At 38.0% G+C, this 18,958-nt stretch overlaps 1 protein-coding gene across 3 annotated transcripts in view; it reads right to left on the bottom strand.

Moving 5' to 3' along the window:
• Positions 1–4,214: 4,214 nt before the first annotated feature.
• The window catches only part of CPNE3 (copine 3), an 89,799-nt gene continuing 75,055 nt past the window's right edge, over positions 4,215–18,958 (bottom strand). For all 3 annotated transcript variants that reach the window (XM_090283810.1, XM_090283809.1, XM_090283808.1), the window contains 2 exons: positions 5,793–5,891; positions 4,215–4,789 (listed from right to left, as the gene is read on the bottom strand). In XM_090283810.1, the coding sequence (XP_090139936.1) occupies positions 5,823–5,891 (69 nt within the window). In that variant the 3' untranslated portion in view covers positions 4,215–4,789; positions 5,793–5,822. The remainder of the gene's footprint in view (positions 4,790–5,792; positions 5,892–18,958) is intronic.

Raw genomic sequence — 18,958 nt, 5'->3', positions numbered from 1 at the left:
GGTTTATTCCTAGGTTGTTTTTGTTTGTTTGTTTGTTTTTGATCGATTGTCAATGGGATTCTTTTTTTAATTTCACTTTCTGTTAGTTCATTATTGGATGCAACTATTTAGTGGATATTAATTTTGTATTCTGCTACTTTGCTGAATTCACTTATCAGTTCTAGAAGTTTCTTGGTGGAATCTTTGGTGTTCTCTATGTATAGTATCATGTCATCTGAAAATAAAGACTGTTAATTCCTTTCCAATTTTGATGTTTTTTATTTCTTCTTGTTATCTGATTGCTGTGGCTAGGATTTCCAGTACTATGTTGAAAAAGAGAGGTGAAAGCAGACATCCCTGTCTTGTTCCTAATCTTAAGGGAGAATGTTTATAGTTTTTGCCCATTGAGTATGATGCTGACAGTGGGTTTGTCATATATGGCCTTTATTTTGTTTAGGTATGTTCCCTCCATTCCCACTTTGCTGAGAGTTTTTATCATAAATGGGTGCTGAATTATATCAAAAGCTTTTTTTTCATATATTGATATGATCATGTCTTTTTTATTCTTCATTTTGTTTATGCGATGAATCACATTTACTGATTTGCAAACATTATACCCACCTCACATTCCTGAAATAAATCCCACTTGATTATGGTTTATGGTCTTTTTGATGTATTGCTATATTTGTTTTGCTAATATTTTGTTGAGGATTTTAGCATCTGTGTTCATCAGGGATATTGGCCTATAATTTTCTTTCTTTGTAGTACCTTTACCTGTTTTTGGATTTAGGATAATGCTGACATCATAAAATGAGTTTGGGAGCCTTCAATCCTCTTGAATTTTATGAAATAATTTGGGAAGGAGCGGTGTTAGTTCTTCTTGGAATGTTGGTAAAATCAACCTATGAAGCTATCTTGTCCAGGGCTTTTGTTTGTTGGGAGTTTTTTTTTATTACTGCTTCAGTTTCACTAGGTGTGATCTTTCTATCAGATTCTCTGATTCCTCCTGATTTATTTTTGGAAGATTATATGTTTCTAGGAATGTATCCACTTCATCCTGGTTATGCAGTTTTTTGGTATATAGTTGTCCATTATATTTTCTTACAATCCTCTGTATCTCTTTGGTGTCAGTTGTTATTTTTCATTTTATATTTCTGATTTTATTCATTTGGGTCCTCTCTCTTATTTTTGATGAGTCTGGGTAAAGATTTGTCAATCTTATCTTTTCAAAGAAACTCCTCTTGGATTCATTAATCTTTTGTATTTTTTATTAGACTCTATTTTGTTTATTTCTGCTCTGCTCTTTATTATTTCCTTCCTTCTACTCACTTAGCTTTTTCTTGTTTTATTTTTTTAAATATAGGTCTGTAATGCTATAAGTTTCTCTCTTACTCTCAGTTTCCCAGTGTTGCACAGATTTTGGATCGTTGTGTCCTTGTTTTCAGTTCTTTCAAAGTATCTTTTGATTTCTTCCTCAATCTCATTGTTGACCCATTCATTGTTTAATAACATATTATTTAGCTTCCATGGCTTTGCATGTTTTTTAGTGTTCTTCTTGTGATTGACTTCTAGTTTCCTAGCATTGTAGTCAGAGAAGATGCTTGATGTGATTTCAGTCTTCTTAAATTTATCGAGACGTGCTTTGTGTCCTAGCATGTTGCCTACCCTAGAAAATGTTCCATGTACACTTGAAAAGTATGTATATTCTGCTACTTTGAGGTGCAATGATCTGAAGATATCAATTAAATCCATTTTATCTAGTGTGTTGTGTAAGGCCACTGTCTCTTTGTTGATTTTGTACCTGGAAAATCTATCCATTGAAGTCAATGGGGTGTCAAAATCCTCAACTATGGCTGTATTTCTGTTGATCTCCCCCTTTATGTCAATCAAGATTTGTTTCACAAATTTAGGTGCTCCTATGTTGAGTGTGTAAATGTTTAACTCATAAATATTTTTCACTCATAGCTTCATCAGTAACTAAAACAAATCTTGAGGATAGTCAAGATGCAAGATTTCATGTAAATCTTTAACAATAGCAATGATAGCTTGTATTTCCAAAGACAGCCTTCTTAAAAGGAGCACCACAGGTGTTATAAATCTCAGTGCTTGTCTTGCATATCTTGGGAAGGAAGGGGTAATATCCTGACACAGCAGCACAGCAACCACAGCAGCAGCTGGGTTTGTGGAATAGATACTCAGAGCTACACATTATCAAACTTAATATTCACTACTTCATTGGTTCTTCCAAATGATTTCATTTTAGAGATGAGGAAAATGAGAATGAGCAGGGTCAAAAAAAAATCTGTCCAGGACCTGATTCCATCACATAGTTTCTGACTCCAGATTCTTCCCTTCAGTCAGACTGGCTCAGAAGGCTTTCCTTCCATACCTATTATTTTTCCAGTTGAGAGGGAAAATATTATTATTATACATTGAGACAACTCTAGAGACTTCTGGTTTAACTCAGGAACATTGGTCTAGATTGGGGTGGGCATAGCACTTCAAGTACCTAGTGTGCAGGCCATCAAGTCTCTTTTCTCACATGAAAGTATCAGGAAGCTCCTGCTCAGAGATGACCAACTTTCAGATATACTCAGGTGCTTATGGATTTGGGAATTTGTCTATCATTATAATGAAAGCTTATAAAATGCCTCCTCTTCACACCCAATCTCTGTGTCCTTAAGGGACCCAAAATCCATCTATATTCAGAAGTTTTTTAAAGACAGAACATCTTGAAAGTCAGCATTGGTTCTTTCCATAGTGCCATAGTCCAGTCATTTCACATATAAGTGAGTCATTTTAATGTACACTTCTCTAGGAAAAATGTCATTTATCTATCTCCAGTTGAGAAAATAGTAGAAATATAAATCTTCTCTTCAGTGATCACTTAAACTAAATTTTAAAACATGCCTTTGTTCAAATTTCAATTAAAAGCATAATAAATAAGTTACCACAAATTGTAATTATCTTAGTCTGAATGTTTGAGAGATTTTTCCTACTTAAGAATTCTTGAAAAACAAACTATTTGTATACATATATATCTAGTTAAAGTCATTACTATTATGTTTTTTAATTTCAAATGTTCCACTATAATCATGTATACATTAGATAAAATTTTGAACTAACTAATCTTTGAACTAAATAACCTCTAATAGTCCCTTCTAACTGTAATATCCTGTGATTCTCAGGAAATTAAATAATTAAATACATTAACTATTGTTAATGTATTGCATGCCACCCTTTTAAGAGTCATATTCTTTTACTGTCCCTATTTTACAGAAGAGGAAACCAAGGTAAAGAAATGTTAAGTGACTTTTCCAAAGCTGCACAGTTAGTAAATGTCAGAGGCCAGGTCTTACTCTTGCATTCTTTCACCTCAGGTATTAAAAGGGGAAGTGGGGGAAGTGTGCCTGTAGGGAATGTAAGTTGAGGCAGAAGTAGGTATAAGCAGGAAAGAACCTTGAGGGAAATAGCATCTCTATTTGGATTAGATGTGTATAAACCTACTGGCTCTTTGAACAATGTCATGTATTACTAACCAATGCTAATATTTACTGGACTTTAAATTTAGTTCAAATAAAACATACTTAATGCAACTTGCTTAAAAGTAATGGTAGTATTGAGCCTCAGAATTCAACACATATTTATGATTTCAATGTATTATACTTTTCCTCTTTTACTTATGTTTTGGGAGAGTGTGATATTAATTATTATAAAATAGAGTTCTACTATATGCTTTAAAAAGAAAAAGAAAGAAAGTACTTTTAACAGAGGCACATTTAATGGCAGGTGCACTGGGAACATGCCCTGGGCCCGGACTTCTGAAGGGCCCCACAAAACCCCAACTTTACACTTTTTTCTAATGACACTAAGTTTGGTTTCATTACTACACTGCATAAAATATGGTTAACATGTATTTTTATTTTCCCTGTCCCTCTCTTTTTTTTTTAAGAGACCCAATATTTTCTTCTGCACCCAGGGCCTCAACCAACCTTAATCTGCCTCTGGTTTAAGCTTGATTTTCATTAAGCATCATGAACGAGACTAACTAGAAGGTAGAAGTAAAATAAAGCAAGAAGCTCTAAAAGTTTGGCACCGTGTTATAAAGTACTGCCTAGAGGAAAACACCATTAAACAGATCTTAGCCTTTTTTTTTTTAAGACATATGAATGGAATTATTTTCAGTAACAAATAAAATCTTTTTCATATAATTTTATTTAATAGAAGCCTTTAAGACTAACATACTTTTGGATTTCTTTTGTTTGTTTTCTACATAGTACACACCACTCTTTGAGTTTAATTATCACCCAGAGTCAATAATGGACAAGGCATTTATCTATTGATAAAGTAGAGTTCAGTAGGCATCAGGGCTGGGAGAGAAAGCAAGGGTACTTTTCAGATAGAAAGTATGATCTCCTTGCAAAAGAGAAGAGATCATCTCAGATTTTTGGCTATATAAAGTGTAAGGTTATATTCTGAAGCAGATTTAAATATATTTTGAACTGAGATAAAAGTATAAAAATCATACTAAATTTTGGAGAATACAGGACTAAAAAACAGGCTGAACTACTTGCTTTAATCAGAACAGGTACAAATAAATGTGGTCTGTCACAAACTGACTTTATGCCTCTCTCACAACAATGCATTCTCAGCCAAATTTCATTCATTTGCTGTTCTGAACCTCACTTACATGGAAACCTCCATGAGCTTTCCCCAGATATCCAGTTAAATCGGCATGACATATTGTATGAGATTCAAAGGGGAGAGTTGACCCTGGATGCATGCCTTTCAGGGAGTTGATTCATACCATCTGTGAAAAAGGAGGACAGTTTTTTTTATGCTGTGTCAGTCCCAGTCAAGACACTACAGTCAGAAGACATGCAGGGGCACCATCATTTTACAGTGTACTAGTGAGAGTTAACAGTTCACAAGTTTGAAGCAAGGAGGTTTAGTGGAGACTTTCGGGAGAAGGAAATGTTAAATAGGCAGTATTCCAAATACAACACAAGTCCTTGCTTTGCACTTATTCTCAACAGAATCATTTGAACAGAATACTTGCTGTTTGCTCTGCATGTGAATGCCTGCATTTATTACTGGGCACCAGACTATGAAGGAATTGGAACTACCAAATGGGTGTATAATGGTGAAGGAAACAAGTAAGTTTTCATTTTGAAGGAAGCTTTTATTGAGTCCTCTTAACTTTCTGTTTCAGTGTAAGAGTTTTCTTAAGCCAATCTTTTTAAAACTGTAAGTCACAACCCATCAGTGGGCAGTGAAAACTCTTTAATAGGATGTTTTCAAGTAGAGGACAGCAGAATAGGAAATATCAGTCTGCCATACTTAGTAGGAGAGTGCATGCGTGTGTGCACATGTGCATGTGTGCATGTGTGTGTGCATCCTGAGATGACCTAGAAAATGTATTTCTTATTCTGTGTCATGCTCAATAAAGTCTGAAAGCCTCTGCTTTAGACAACTGAGGGGTAAGATAACTTTGAATAACTCCAGTGCTGATTTTTAGTAATGAACTACGTTAATTATTTGGAGGGCACATGCAGGGCTAATTAGTTTACCACTGAAGGGTTTTATGGTTTATGAGTCAGCTATAACCACTAACTCAATTAAACCTTTAGAGAGTAACAAGGATCATGAGTTAAACTGACAACTAAACACGCAAGTATTCCAAGAATAAAAAGAGATCATTTGAAAAATTTAGTGCAGCAGAATCAGGACTCAGTAATGGCAACTGGGTTATTTAATAGTGAGATTTTCTTCTGGTAGATATGGAGGCATGGCATAAAGTAGAACCCACTCACTTTCTACTCCAGTGAAATAACATTGAGATATTATGAAGCAGTGTCCTTACTGGAAAAGAGCAGGTCCCAGCATGACTTTGAAGGGCAACTCACAGCAGCCTTCAGAAGGAAAAAAATTATAGGATACAACAAAGTGAGTGAAGATACCTCACAAAATTCATACTACCTATAGTGAGTAGAATGCATGTAAGGAATTATGGCAACATTTTTGACCTTTTAACCAAAACTCATCTTAAAATTTTGAAGTTGGGCCTTGGCCAGGTAGCTCAGTTGGTTGGAGCATTGTGCTATACACAAAAATGTTGCGGGTTTGATTCCCATTCAGGGCACATACCTAGGTTGCCGGTTTAATCCTAAATTGGGGCACATATGGGAGGCAACCAATTGATGTTTCTCTCCCTCTCTCCCCCTTTTTTTCTCTCTAAAATTGATAAATATATCTTCAGTGAGGATTAAAAAAAAATTATAGTTGGATGGCCCAATGATTAGGAAAACACTCACATATACACAGAATATCCTCTGAAAGTTTATAACCAAATCTATAAATAATTCTCTTTAGAATGTGAAATAACTTAAGTAGGTACTTCATTTATTATAAATAACTAACTTATATAGAAAATTGAGGTACCAATTATAATAAATATTGCCTAAAAATGATTGTGTAATCCAACATCATTACATGCCTGAGTCTGATAACTGTTTTTCTCAAATAAGCAAACTAATATGGAGTTGCATCAGAATGCCTTCCATTAAGATGAAGTGGGCTAATATTTTATACTTCTAATTCCAGCTGTAGTGCAAAGCAGAATACAAATTCAACTAGATAAATTACTTGTAATTTTTGTTGTTTGTGATTACTTGTTATAAGATACATTTCTAGATGAATTACAATTACAACAGTTTTCAATGGTTGCAAGTAAAAAGGATCTCCAAAGTCTTAAAAAACAAATGTGTACTGAAGCTGGAGTAAACTGGTGAAACAGCCACTAGGGAGCAGAAATAAAGAGGATAATGTCTTAATCCATAGAAGGGAAAAAAACAAAATAAGAAAACTAAAAAAAGAAAATCGGTCACAAAAGAATGGACTATATTCACCAACCAAAAGAGATTTGTCAATATTAGTCAAAATAAGCTTTAAAACAAAAATAATTTTAGGGAAAAAAAATGTCACCATATAATGGTAAAAGTTTTAATTCCCTATTTAAATATATCCCAATTCTGAATGTGTATACACCTAATAAAATACTTATATCTAATAATCAAAGAAATTAATAAAGCAACAAATGAATACAAGCAAGAGAAATTAGCAAATACACCATCGAAGTGCAAGATGTCAACACATAACTATTTATTGATCTAGCAACCAAAAACAGCAAAGATATAAAACATTTGAGAACCCAGTAGACAAGTTGGATTTAATGGCTATAAATAGAACCTTGAACTGAAAGATTAGAAACCACCTGTTCTTAATCACTAACAGAAAAATTTTAAAACTGATTATTTTCTAGGACAGAAAACAAGTTTCAGTACGTTTCACAGCATTAGTATAATACCACCCATATTCACTGTCTATGAAGATTAGCATTATCTCATGGGCTCTGACTCTGCTCATTTAGACAGGAGAGTTCTCACTCAGAACCAAAGCTTCAATTTCCAGTTACCAACCAGGGACCCAGGTTGCCATCTATACAAAGAAAATGCCTTTAAAAGAATAATTTTTACATATTTTAAGATAATTTGCATAGGGCAGTTATTAACGTCAACTACTCCTTGTATTTCTTCATATTACACTTTGACCTTGTAAGCCTATGAAGGTTTCTTCTTCTGAGGCCATTGGACTTGTAAACTTTGCCCTAGTTAGAATCAGGCAGCAAATTGTGTGATATAACTGGGGCATTGTGAACATTCAAAATAGAAGTCATGTTCCATGAATGATAGTTCCTGTGCATTTCAATAGAAGACAAGAAGTCACTTTTATTTGTATTGAATAGATGGCATCCTTCATTAGAAATCTGATAAACAAGGAAAGGCCTTAGCTCTAAAGGAAAACATAAGTAGTTAAGGTTATTTGGTACCCAGAAATATTCCAAAACTTTTTTGTCCATATATTTATTCTCTGTCAAATTTCCCACTGTACCCAAACCTCTTTACAAATCCCAATCCCCAATCCCTAACACTAGATCCTCAAAGGAAAGAGTTAGAAAGCAAGGCTGTTGTGGGAATCACACATGAAAATGATAAGACCCACAGAGAGGAAGGTATTTACTCAGGGTCCCCTAGATACTTCAGTTTAGACAGTGGCAAAAAAATCATTAATAAAATACAGGAAAACAACAAAGAGCTCAGTCAAGCAGGGGAAGATGAAAGGGAATTGGGTAATTAAGCTAATCCTAGAAAATCAGTTAGATACCATATAATTTCATTACAAATCTTACCTTTGTGCATGTCTGGGTATAAGACATGACTGAGAAAAGAATCTCAAAATAAACTTCAAAGCATCAGGGCAGAAACCTTCCAATTAACACAGCAAACAATTTCATACACAGACACAAAAAAATAGTGTAAGGTGAGCCCTCCGGTGTTGGAAAATCAATGCCTAAATTTCACATGTGAAACGTTCTTTGGCTTCACCCTTTTCTATACTATTCTTAACTTCCCCCTATTTTGTACCAACTGATTATGCTTCTTAATTCCTGCACCACTTCCCCATTTCTCCCCCTCCCCCTCTCAGCTTATAACTTTCCAAACGATCCCCATACCTATGATTCTGTTCCTATTCTGGTTTGCTTAATTGAATTTTGTTTTTATTTTTTAGATTCATTTGTTTGTTGTCATTTTAGTGTTCATAGTTTTGATCTTTTTTAAAATAAGTCCCTTTAACATTTCATATAATAATGGCTTGGTGATAATGAATTCTTTTAGCTTGACCTTGTCTGGGAAGCACTTCATCTGCCCTTTCATTCTAAATGATAGCTTTGCTGGATAGAGTAATCTTGGTTGTAGGTCCTTGCTTTCATCACTTTGAATACTCCTTGCCAGTCCCTTCTTGCCTGCAAAGCTTCTTTTGAGAAATCAGCTGATAGCCTTATAGGCATCCCTTTGTAGGTAACTCTGCTTTTCTCTTGCTGCTTTTAAGATTGTCTCTTTATCTTGGACCTTTGGCATTTTAATTATGATGTGTCTTGGTGTGGTCCTCTTTGGGTCTAGCTTGTTTGGGACTCTCCATGATTCCAGGACTTGTATGTCTATTCCCTTCACCAAATTTGGGAAGTTTTCCTTCATTATTTTTTCACATAAGTTTTCAATTTCTTGCTCTTCCTCATCTCTTTCTGGCACCCCTATGATTCAGATGTTGAGATGTTTAAAGTTGTCCTAGAGGTTCCTAAGCCTCTCCTCATTTTTTTTATAATGTTTTTTATTGATTATATTGTTACAACAGTTCCAATTTTCTCCCCCTTGTTCCCCTCCACCCAGCACCCCCCTCCCATAGCATTCCCCCCCAAGTCCATACCCCTGGTTCATAAAACTTAACTATCCCCCCCCTCTCAAATATTAGGACCCTTTGTAATCTTGTAAAGGACAATGGGCGAAGGTCTCAAGCTCCTCTAGCTGCTTCAAGCTGGACATGGTCGTCGTCCTACCTACCCTTGGGTCCAGAAAACCCTAATAAGAGTGGGGGTGTGGAGGGGAGGGTGGCCTTCCCACATGGGGAAGGATCGTGCAGACTCCAGGTCAGTTGGCTGTCTCCGGTCAACGGCGTGCTTGGTTTAACAGGCTGGTGTCCTTGTTGTGTTCTGGGGGCAACAGATTTGGCGAAAAGGGTTAAAAGACATCATTCAATCCATAACTACTAGATGACAGAAGGCAGGGATTAATTTTTCAATGTTCCATATTAGGGAAAGAAAAAGAAAAAAAAAATGGCTTCTTTGTAAGAAGGTGTGCTAGGCACATCTCGCCTGTCCAAAACCCTTTTGCCCATTATCCTTAGTTTGGGCTGAGGTAAATAGTTTAGGTTTTTCCCCCTCTCAGACCTCTGGGCCTTTTCTGTCCAAGCCATTAGGATAGAAAAGAGAAACCCGTTTTAAAGTGAAGTCCACAGACCACCCCGTTCTTCCCCAACCCAGCCATTTAGTTCAGCCAAACCGTTGAGTCTCAGGAGGCAGCGCTGCAGATAGGATTAAGTGAGGCTTATGCATACAGATAATCACTCAGGTAATGCGATCATAGGCTTATGTCCTTTGAAAACAAAAAACACGTGTTAATTTATGTAACATAACCCGCAAACAAGTCTCTAAATCTGGAGAAGAAACTTTTAAGACGGTTAGTTGCCCTGTTTTATACTCTACTACTGATCATTGTGATTTTCCTTGAATAATAATTTTTCTCCCTAAGGTTACCCTCCTTGTCTTTAAAGGGACTACATTAAGTCCATTTTTAATTTATCCTGTTCGTTTGCATAAACATAACAAGAGCAGCAAATGATCACTTATGATCTTTAGTTCTGCTTTGCTGGAACTTACCCAAGGAATATTTGGGGTGACCTTCAGTCTGTTCTTCAGGGCACAGAAGCTGTGCCACATATCTGGTATTCATCCTTGCCTGTACACACCTGTTTTTTCCAAGTCTTTCTGGTCTTTCCTTGTGCCTTAAGGTCCCTTCTAGCCATCTTTCAGGAAAACAACCTTCGTTCCTTCCCTGGAAAGATTGCTGTGGTCCGCACAACCAACCATGGTACCAGGCCTTTTTATCTCACGGGCTTTTATTACCTTTGAAAGTCATTCCCAGTTCCTCAGGGCTTTCTGGTAACAATCTGAGCCCAAGTATGTTTCCTTTAGGCTTGACATTCCAGTCAAAGACTTGGTCAAAAAAAAAAAGAACCTCTGTTGACAACTGGTCTTATTAGTTCTATGCAAAGGAACTTATGTCATTACTTACTTGTTTAGAATGCCAAACTCTGGAGGGATCAAATAGGGAGAAAAATATACAACGTGAAGGAAAATCTTTGTCCTAATATTCACTGAACTGGCATTTCCATTCTTCATATTTTCATTTTTCCCCCACTAAGAAATTTTGGTTTGTTTTTCCATTACAGTTGTCTCACTTTTTTAGCCCTCTTGTTTCCCTGCACCCTGTCCCTCCCTTCCCCCACATTTAGTCCCCACTCAGTTGCACCTGTCTGTGGGTCATTCATATATATATATATATTTTTTAACTTGACCCATCCCCTTACACCTTTCTTTTCCTCCCCCCCGCCCCCCTTGTTACTGTTAGTCTACTTCTTGTTTACATACCTCTGGTTCAATTTTGCTCATTTGTTTGTGTTGTTCATTAGTTTCCTGTAATAGGTGACAGCATAAGGTATTTTTCTTTTGTTGCCTGGCTTATTTCACTAAGCATAATTTTCTCTAGTTCCATCCATGTTGTTGCAAATGGTAGAAGTTCCTTCTTTCTTTCTGCTACATAGAACTCCATTGTGTAAATGTACCACAGTTTTTTGATCCACTCATCTACAGATGGGCATTTAGGTTGTTTCCAGCACTTGGCTATTGTAAATAGTGCTGCTATGAACATTGGAGTGCATAGGTTCTTTTGAATTGGTGTTTCGGGATTTTTTGGATATAATCCTAGCAATGGAATTGCTGGTTCAAAAGGCAGTTCCATTTTTAGTTTTTTAAGGAAATTCCAAACTGTTTTCCACAGTGGCTGCACCAATCTGCATTCCCACCAGCAATGCACCAGGGTTCCCATTTCTCCGCATCCTCTCCAGCACAAGTTGTTTGTTGATTTGTTGATGATTGCCATTTTGACTGGTGTGAGGTGGTATCTCATTGTGGTTTTAATTTGCATCTCTCTGATGGCTAGTGATGTTGTGCATACTTTCATATGTCTGTGGGCCCTCTGTATGTCTTCTTTGGAGAAGTGTTTGTTCAGGTCCTTTGCCCATTTTTTAATTGGGTTGTCTGTCTTCTTGGTGTTGAGTCGTATGAGTTCTTTATATATTTTGGAGATCAATCCCTTGTCTGAGATGTCATTGGCGAATATATTTTCCCATATGGTTGGTTTCCTTTGCATCTTGCTGATGTTTTCTTTAGCTGAGCAGAAACTTTTTAGTTTGATGTAGTCCCATTTGTTTATTCTTTCCTTTATTTCTCTTGCCTTAGGAGATATATCAGTGAAAATGTTGCTACGTGGGATATCTGAAATTTTCCTGCCTATTTTTTCCTCTAGGACTTTTATGGTGTCACGGCTTACATTTAAGTCTTTGATCCATTTTGAGTTTATTCTGGTGTATGGTGTGAGCTGGTGGTCTAGTTTTCATTTTTTTGCATGTCCCTGTCCAGTTCTCCCAACACCATTTGTTGAAGAGGCTCTTTTCACTCCATTTGATGTTCTTTCCCCCTTTGTCAAATATTAATTGACCATATGAACCTGGGCTTATTTCTGGGCTCTCTATTCTGTTCCATTGATCTATATGTCTGTTTTTATGCCAGTACCAGACTGTTTTGATTACCGTGGCCTTGTAGTATAGTTTGATATCGGGTATTGTGATTCCTCCTACTGTGTTCTGCCTCAAAATTGGTGTGGCTATTCGGGCTCTTTTTTGGTTCCATATAAATTTTTGAAGTATTTGTTCTAGGTCTGTGAGATATGTTGCTGGTATTTTAATAGGGATTGCATTGAATCTATAAATTGCTTTGGGTAGTATGGACATTTTAATGATGTTGATTCTTCCCATCCATGAGCATGGTATACGCTTCCATTTATTTGTATCTTCTTTAATTTCTTTCTTCAGTGTTATGTAGTTTTCTGTGTACAGGTCTTTTACCTCTTTGGTTAAGTTTATTCCTAGGTATTTTATTTTTCTTGTTGCTATGGTAAATGGGATTTTTCTTTCAGTTTCTATCTCTGAGTTTTTATTGTTGGTGTATAAAAATGCCTTCGATTTCTTAATATTGACTTTGTATCCTGCTATTTTGCCGAATTCACTTATTAGATTGAGTAGTTTTTTTGTGGAGTCTAAAGGATTTTCTATGTACACTATCATGTCATCTGCAAATAATGACAGTTTTACTTCCTCTTTTCCAATTTGGATGCCTTTTATTTCTCTTTCTTGTCTGATTGCTGTGGCTAGAACTTCCAGGACTATGTTGAATAGGAGTGGAGAGAGCGGACATCCTTGTTTTGTTCCTGATCTCAGGGGGAATGCTCTCAGTTTTTGCCCATTGAGTATGATGTTGGCTTCAGGTTTCTCATATATGGCCTTTATTATGTTGAGGTATGCTCCCTCTATTCCCATTTTGCTGAGAGGTTTTATCATAAATGGGTGTTGTACTTTATCAAATGCTTTTTCCGCATCTATTGATATGATCATGTGGTTTTTGTCTTTCATTTTGTTTATGTGGTGTATCACGTTTATTGATTTGCGAATATTAAACCATCCTTGCATCCCTGGGATGAATCCTACTTGATAGTGGTGTATGATCTTTCTAATGTGTTGCTGGATCCGGTTTGCCAATATTTTGTTGAGGATTTTAGCATCTATGTTCATCAGCGATATTGGTCTGTAGTTTTCTTTCTTTGTTGTGTCTTGACCTGGTTTTGGAATTAGCGTTATACTGGCTTCATAGAACGAGTTTGCGAGTCTTCCCTCTTCTTGTATCTTTTGGAATAGTCTGAGGAGGATAGGAGTTAGTTCTTTCCTAAATGTTTTGTAGAATTCACTTGTGAAGCCATCTGGTCCTGGGCTTTTGTGTGCTGGGAGTTTTTTGATTACTGCTTCAATTTCGCTAGCTGTTATTGGTCTATTCAGACTTTCTGCTTCTTCTTGATTCAGTTCGGGCAGACTATAGTTTTCCAGGAATCTGTCCATTTCCTCTAGGTTGTCAAATTTCTTGCCATACAGTTGTTCGTAATAATTTCTTATAATTCTTTGTATTTCTGTGGTATCAGTTGTGATTTCTCCTCTTTCATTTCTGATTTTATTTATTTGGGTTCTCTCTATTTTTTTCTTGATGAGCCTGGCTAAAGGCTTGTCAATTTTGTTTATCTTTTCAAAGAACCAGCTCCTACTCTTGTTGATCTTTTGAATTGTTACTTTAGACTCTATGTCATTTAATTCTGCTCTGATCTTGATGATTTCCTTCCTTCTACTTGATCTGGGTTTTGCTTGTTGTTCTTCCTCTAGTTCTTGTAGCTGTAGGGTTAAATTTTTTATTAGAGATTCTTCTAGCTTTTTTAGGTAGGCTTGTATTGCTATGAACTTTCCTCTTAAGACTGCTTTCGCTGTATCCCATAGGTTTTGGGTTGTTGTGTGTTCATTATCATTGGTTTCCAGGAACTTTTTGATTTCTTCCTTGATGTCATTGTTAACCCATTCATTATTTAATAGCATGTTATTCATTCTCCATGAGTTTGAATGTTTTTGAGTTTTTTCCTTGAGGTTGATTTCCAATTTTAAGCCATTGTGATCTGAGAAGATGCTTGATATAATTTCAATTTTCTTGAATTTATTGAGGCTTGTTTTGTGTCCTACCATGTGGTCTATCTTTGAAAATGTTCCATGTGCACTTGAGAAATATGTATATTTTGCTTCTTGGGGTGTAAACTTCTATATATATCGACTAAGTCCATTTGATCTAAAGTGTTGTTCAGTGCCTCAATATCTTTGGTGTTTCTTTGCTTTGAAGATCTGTCCATTGTTGACAATGGGGTGTTAAAGTCCCCTACGATGAGTGTGTTGCTGCCTCTATCTTTCTTGGAGTCTTTCAAAATTTTCCTTACATATTTGGGTGCTCCTAAGTTGGGTGCATATATATTTATAAGGGTTATATCTTCTTGATGGATTTTTCCCTTAAGTATTATGAAATGCCCTTCTTTGTCTCTTTTTATGGACTTTGCTGTGAAATCTGTTTTGTCTGATATAAGTATTGCTACCCCGGCTTTTTTTTCATGCCCATTTGCTTGGAATACATTTTTCCATCCCTTTACTTTCAGTCTGTGTAGATCTTTTGTTCTAAGGTGGGTCTCTTGTAGACAGCATATATGTGGGTCATTCTTTCTAATCCATTCAGCTACCCTATGTCTTTTAATTGGAGCGTTTAATCCATTTACGTTTAAGGTTATTACTGATAAGAACTTATTCATTGTCATTTTCCCCTTTTGTACTCGTGTTCTTCTCTGTTTCTCTCTGTTTCTTTATCTTTTTAGAGCAGACCCTTTAGCATCTCTTGCATTGCTGGTTTGGTGGAGATGTATTCCTTTAGTCTTCCTTTGTCTGAGAAACTCCTTATTTCGCCTTCCATTTTGAAAGAGAGCCTTGCTGGGTAGAGTATTCTTGGTTGTAGGCCTTTGTTTTTCATTGCTTGGAATATTTTTTGCCATTCCCTTCTTGCTTGTAGTGTTTCTGCTGAGAAATCTGAGGATAGCCTTATTGGAGCTCCCTTGTATGTTATTAGTTGTTTCCCTCTTGCTGCTTTTAGGATTCTCTCTTTGTCTTTGGATGTTGCCATTTTAATTATGATGTGTCTTGAGGTGGGCCTGTTGGGGTTCATCTTCATTGGGACCCTCTGTGCCTCCTGGATTTGCGTGACTCTTTCTCTCCTCATGTGAGGGAAGTTTTCTGTCATTAGTTTTTCAAAGAGGTTTTCTATCCCTTGCTCTTCTTCTTCTCCTTCTGGAATTCCAATGATACGGATATTGTTACGTTTCATGTTGTCCTGCAGCTGTCTTAGAACCTCTTCAGTCTTGTTCAGTCTTTTTTCATTTTGTTGCATTGTCTGGGAGTTTTTGTGTACGTTGTCCTCCAGCTCGCTGGTCCAATCTTCTGCTTCCTCTAGCCTGCTTTTAATTCCTTCTACTGTGTTCTTCAATTTAGAGATTGTATTCTTCATTTCCTCCTGGCTCTTATTGATAGCTTCCATGTCCTTTTTGATGCTGGTATAATTCTCAGTAAGTTCCTTATAGTTCTTCTGGAGTTCACTGTAGTTTTTCTGGAGTTCTTTGTAGTTTCCGCTGAGCTCATTTAGCTTCTCCATAATCCATGTTTTAAATTCTGTATCTGATATTTTGCTCCCCTCTATTTCATTTAGCACTCTTTCTGGGGATTCTACCTTTCCTTTTGATGGGGGGTTGTTTCTCTGTCTCCCCATTTTTGTGATTCCTTTTGTTTGTTGGTGCTTCTTAGAATGATCAGTTCTTCCTGGATCTGCCTCTGGTAGCGTCAGATCATGTACCAGACTGGCCCTAGGCAGCCTGTTGGAGACTTCCAGGGATCTACTGCCTTTGTCTCTCTTCTTTAGTTGTTACTATACTCAATCTGTGATCAGCCGTCAGGCTTAATGACCGTGGGTGTGGCAACTTAATTCCTGTAGGCAGGGCTTTTATTTCCCCTTAGTATGACACCACTTGGAGGGGGATGGTCTGTCTGCTGTACAGGGGCTGAGTCAGCACTGGCTGGTCCTGAGAGGGGGTTAGTGTAGCTTCCACTTACTCCTCCGCCCTCCTGGATTTCCGTCTGTGTTGTCCTTGATGATATTTCTTTAATCTGTCTGGTTGTATTTCAGCTACTTTTTGGTGGATCTTTTTCTCTGGTTAGTTAATTGAGAGTCACTCTGCCCACCTTGTCTTGAGTTCTTTTGTGAAGGTGCTGCTAAAACATAATTATACAACCCAGGCAAGAAACCCACACCCTCCAATGTCTCCCTCAATTACAATCCCACTATAGGCTGCCAATGAGCCCGTGTTAATATACTTGTGGAGATACTGGGACTCTTATTTCGTAGGAGAAACAGAGAGGAGTTGTTTTAAATGAAGGAAGGGTAATTTTTGAGCTGGAAGTTGATAGAGTATTAATATTAGCAATTGGGATCAAGGTTATGTAAGAGAGCAATTAACACTTACACTGTCTGTTTGAAAAGGAGGGGAGAGTTACAGTGTGGTGAGAGAAAGTGGAAGTGTATAGTATTAGGATTATATAATCGGTATATACTATATGATTAGCGTGGGAGGTAGGGTAGACACAACAGACATCCAGGTAGACAGACAGCCAGAAATTGAAGGAGAGGGCTGGGGAGGTTTGAAGGTAGGAAATAGATTGAGAGAGAATTTTTTAAGGATAAAAATACAGAGTAGAAAATAGCAAGACAGGAAGGGAGAGAGGAAAGAGAGAGAGAAAGTAGAGAAGAGAAGGGTAGGAGAGAGAACAAAAGAAGAAGGGGAAGTAGAAGAGAGGGGACTGGATTAAAATTCTTTTTTTAAATTATATGTTATAAAAAAGATTAGGAGATTAAAACATGATATAAAGTTGCAAGATAGAGAGAAAAGGTGAGTATAGAGAGAGAGGAATAGGAGATAGGAAAGCAAGAGGATTTTGGAGGAAAAGAGCTCAGAGGAGGGAAGGAAATCAGGAGGAAGAGGAGATATTAGGGAGGGGAGGATTGAAATTGAAGAGTTGGCAAAAAATAGGATGAAGGAGAGAAATACAAGAGGTAGGGAAAGAAGTGGGGGGGTGGGGTAGAAAAAGAGAAGGGGTAAGAATGGGAGAGTAAAGGGAGAGGGGGATAGATTAGAATTATAATTTGAATATTAAGAGATTAGAATATAAAGTGTAATAGGGAGAGAGAGAGATTATGTATAGGGAGAGAAGGAAAATAAGGACAAGAGATGAAAGAAAAATGAATGTAGACTGAAGGGGGACAAAATAAAGAAAGAAATTTAATAAAGTTGAAGGTGCGTAGCACAGAGAAAGGAGAGGGTGAGAAAGGGAGAGAACTTAAAATTATAAAATTAACTGAGAATAGGATGCAGGGGAGAATGCTAAGGGGAGAGAAGGGAGGGAAGGGGAGGGGAGAAAAGGAGTGAGAATGAGAAGGGACTGACGGTAGGGGTAGTTAGAGAGAGAGTGAGAGATAAAAGAATGAGGATTTTAACTCAATTCAACTTTTATGCACAGTCTCTGGGTATTTTTGGTTTGTTTTTTGGTTTTTCCTTGCTTCCTTCCTGAGTCTGCTCCTATTTAAAATTCTATGAGTTTCAAATCTTTTCTGGTTGGTTGGCTGACTGTGGGAAGGTTCTGCTTGATTCTGGGGTTGCTAGTCTTTTTTTCGTGGGCCTACCACCGCTCTGCTGTGAGCTGCCTTTAGTAGTCCCCTCCTGAGGCAGCCTCAGCCCTCCTCAGGCTTGTCCAGCTACTCCTTCCCTCTGTTGGTCCAGCCTGTGCCCGCCAGCAATCCCCGCCCTGCCTCCAGTCCTGTCTCTATTCCCAGGCTACAGCTTCTGCTCTCTTCCCTGTCTATATGCCTGCGCACCCTACCTCTCTCCCTGTCTCAAGATCGTCCTTTTGTTCTGCAGGACTCTGGCACAGTCGGTCAAAGTGCCGGGCCCAGTGGCCCTTTCCTGCCCAGGGCCTCTCCCCTAGTCTGGAGCTTTGCAGTAGCTTTCCTGCCTGTGCTCTTCTCCTTGCCCCAAAACTTTCTCTATTCCGAGCTACCGCTTCCGCTGGCTTCCCTATCGGCCTGCGCGCTCTATCTTTCTTCCCGCCACAGCACCGTCCCTTTGTTCTGTGGGACTCTAGTGTGGTCGGTCAGCGCAGCACTCTCCTTCCCCAGAGCTCTCTGCCGGTCTGGAGCTCCGCAGCAGCCCTTCCCTGCGGGCCCTTCTCCTTGCCCTAAAACCGTCTCCCCTCCAGAACCTCCGCCTCCGCTCTCTTCCCTACTTACACACCCTGCACGTCCTATTTCTCTCTTAGCCCCAAACCTGCCTTTTGTTCTGTGGGATTCTAGCGCGACTAAAGAGCAAACACTGATTTCAAGAACACAGTTCTCCCCGGGTCCGGAGTTCCGCAGCAGCTTTTCAGTGCGGCCCGTCTCTTTGCCCCAAAACTGCTCCTTTGTTCTGTAGGGCCCTAGCGCAAGTGCTGGGCGCGCCCGGGATGCCGAGCTTTCGGTCGGAGGTTGCAGCTGAGGATGTTTCTCTCTAGACTCAGATCACAGTTTCTCCCAGTCCTGGTTGTTCACTGTTCTCTCCCTCCTCTGTCTTTTTCGGCCAAATCCTCTCCCTAACTCCCTACAAGAATTCACTCCCGGCTAGTGAGCTCTCCGGCTTGATACTGCAAACGCACGGAGTCTCAGAATGACTCAGCCTGCAGTTTGTGATAAACCCCTCCACCC

The sequence above is a fragment of the Furipterus horrens genome, unplaced genomic scaffold (genome assembly GCF_987537825.1).
Source record: "Furipterus horrens unplaced genomic scaffold, mFurHor1.1.pri manual_scaffold_7, whole genome shotgun sequence".
Taxonomy (NCBI): Eukaryota; Metazoa; Chordata; class Mammalia; order Chiroptera; family Furipteridae; genus Furipterus; species Furipterus horrens.
This window is presented reverse-complemented; position numbering and strand designations above follow the sequence as displayed.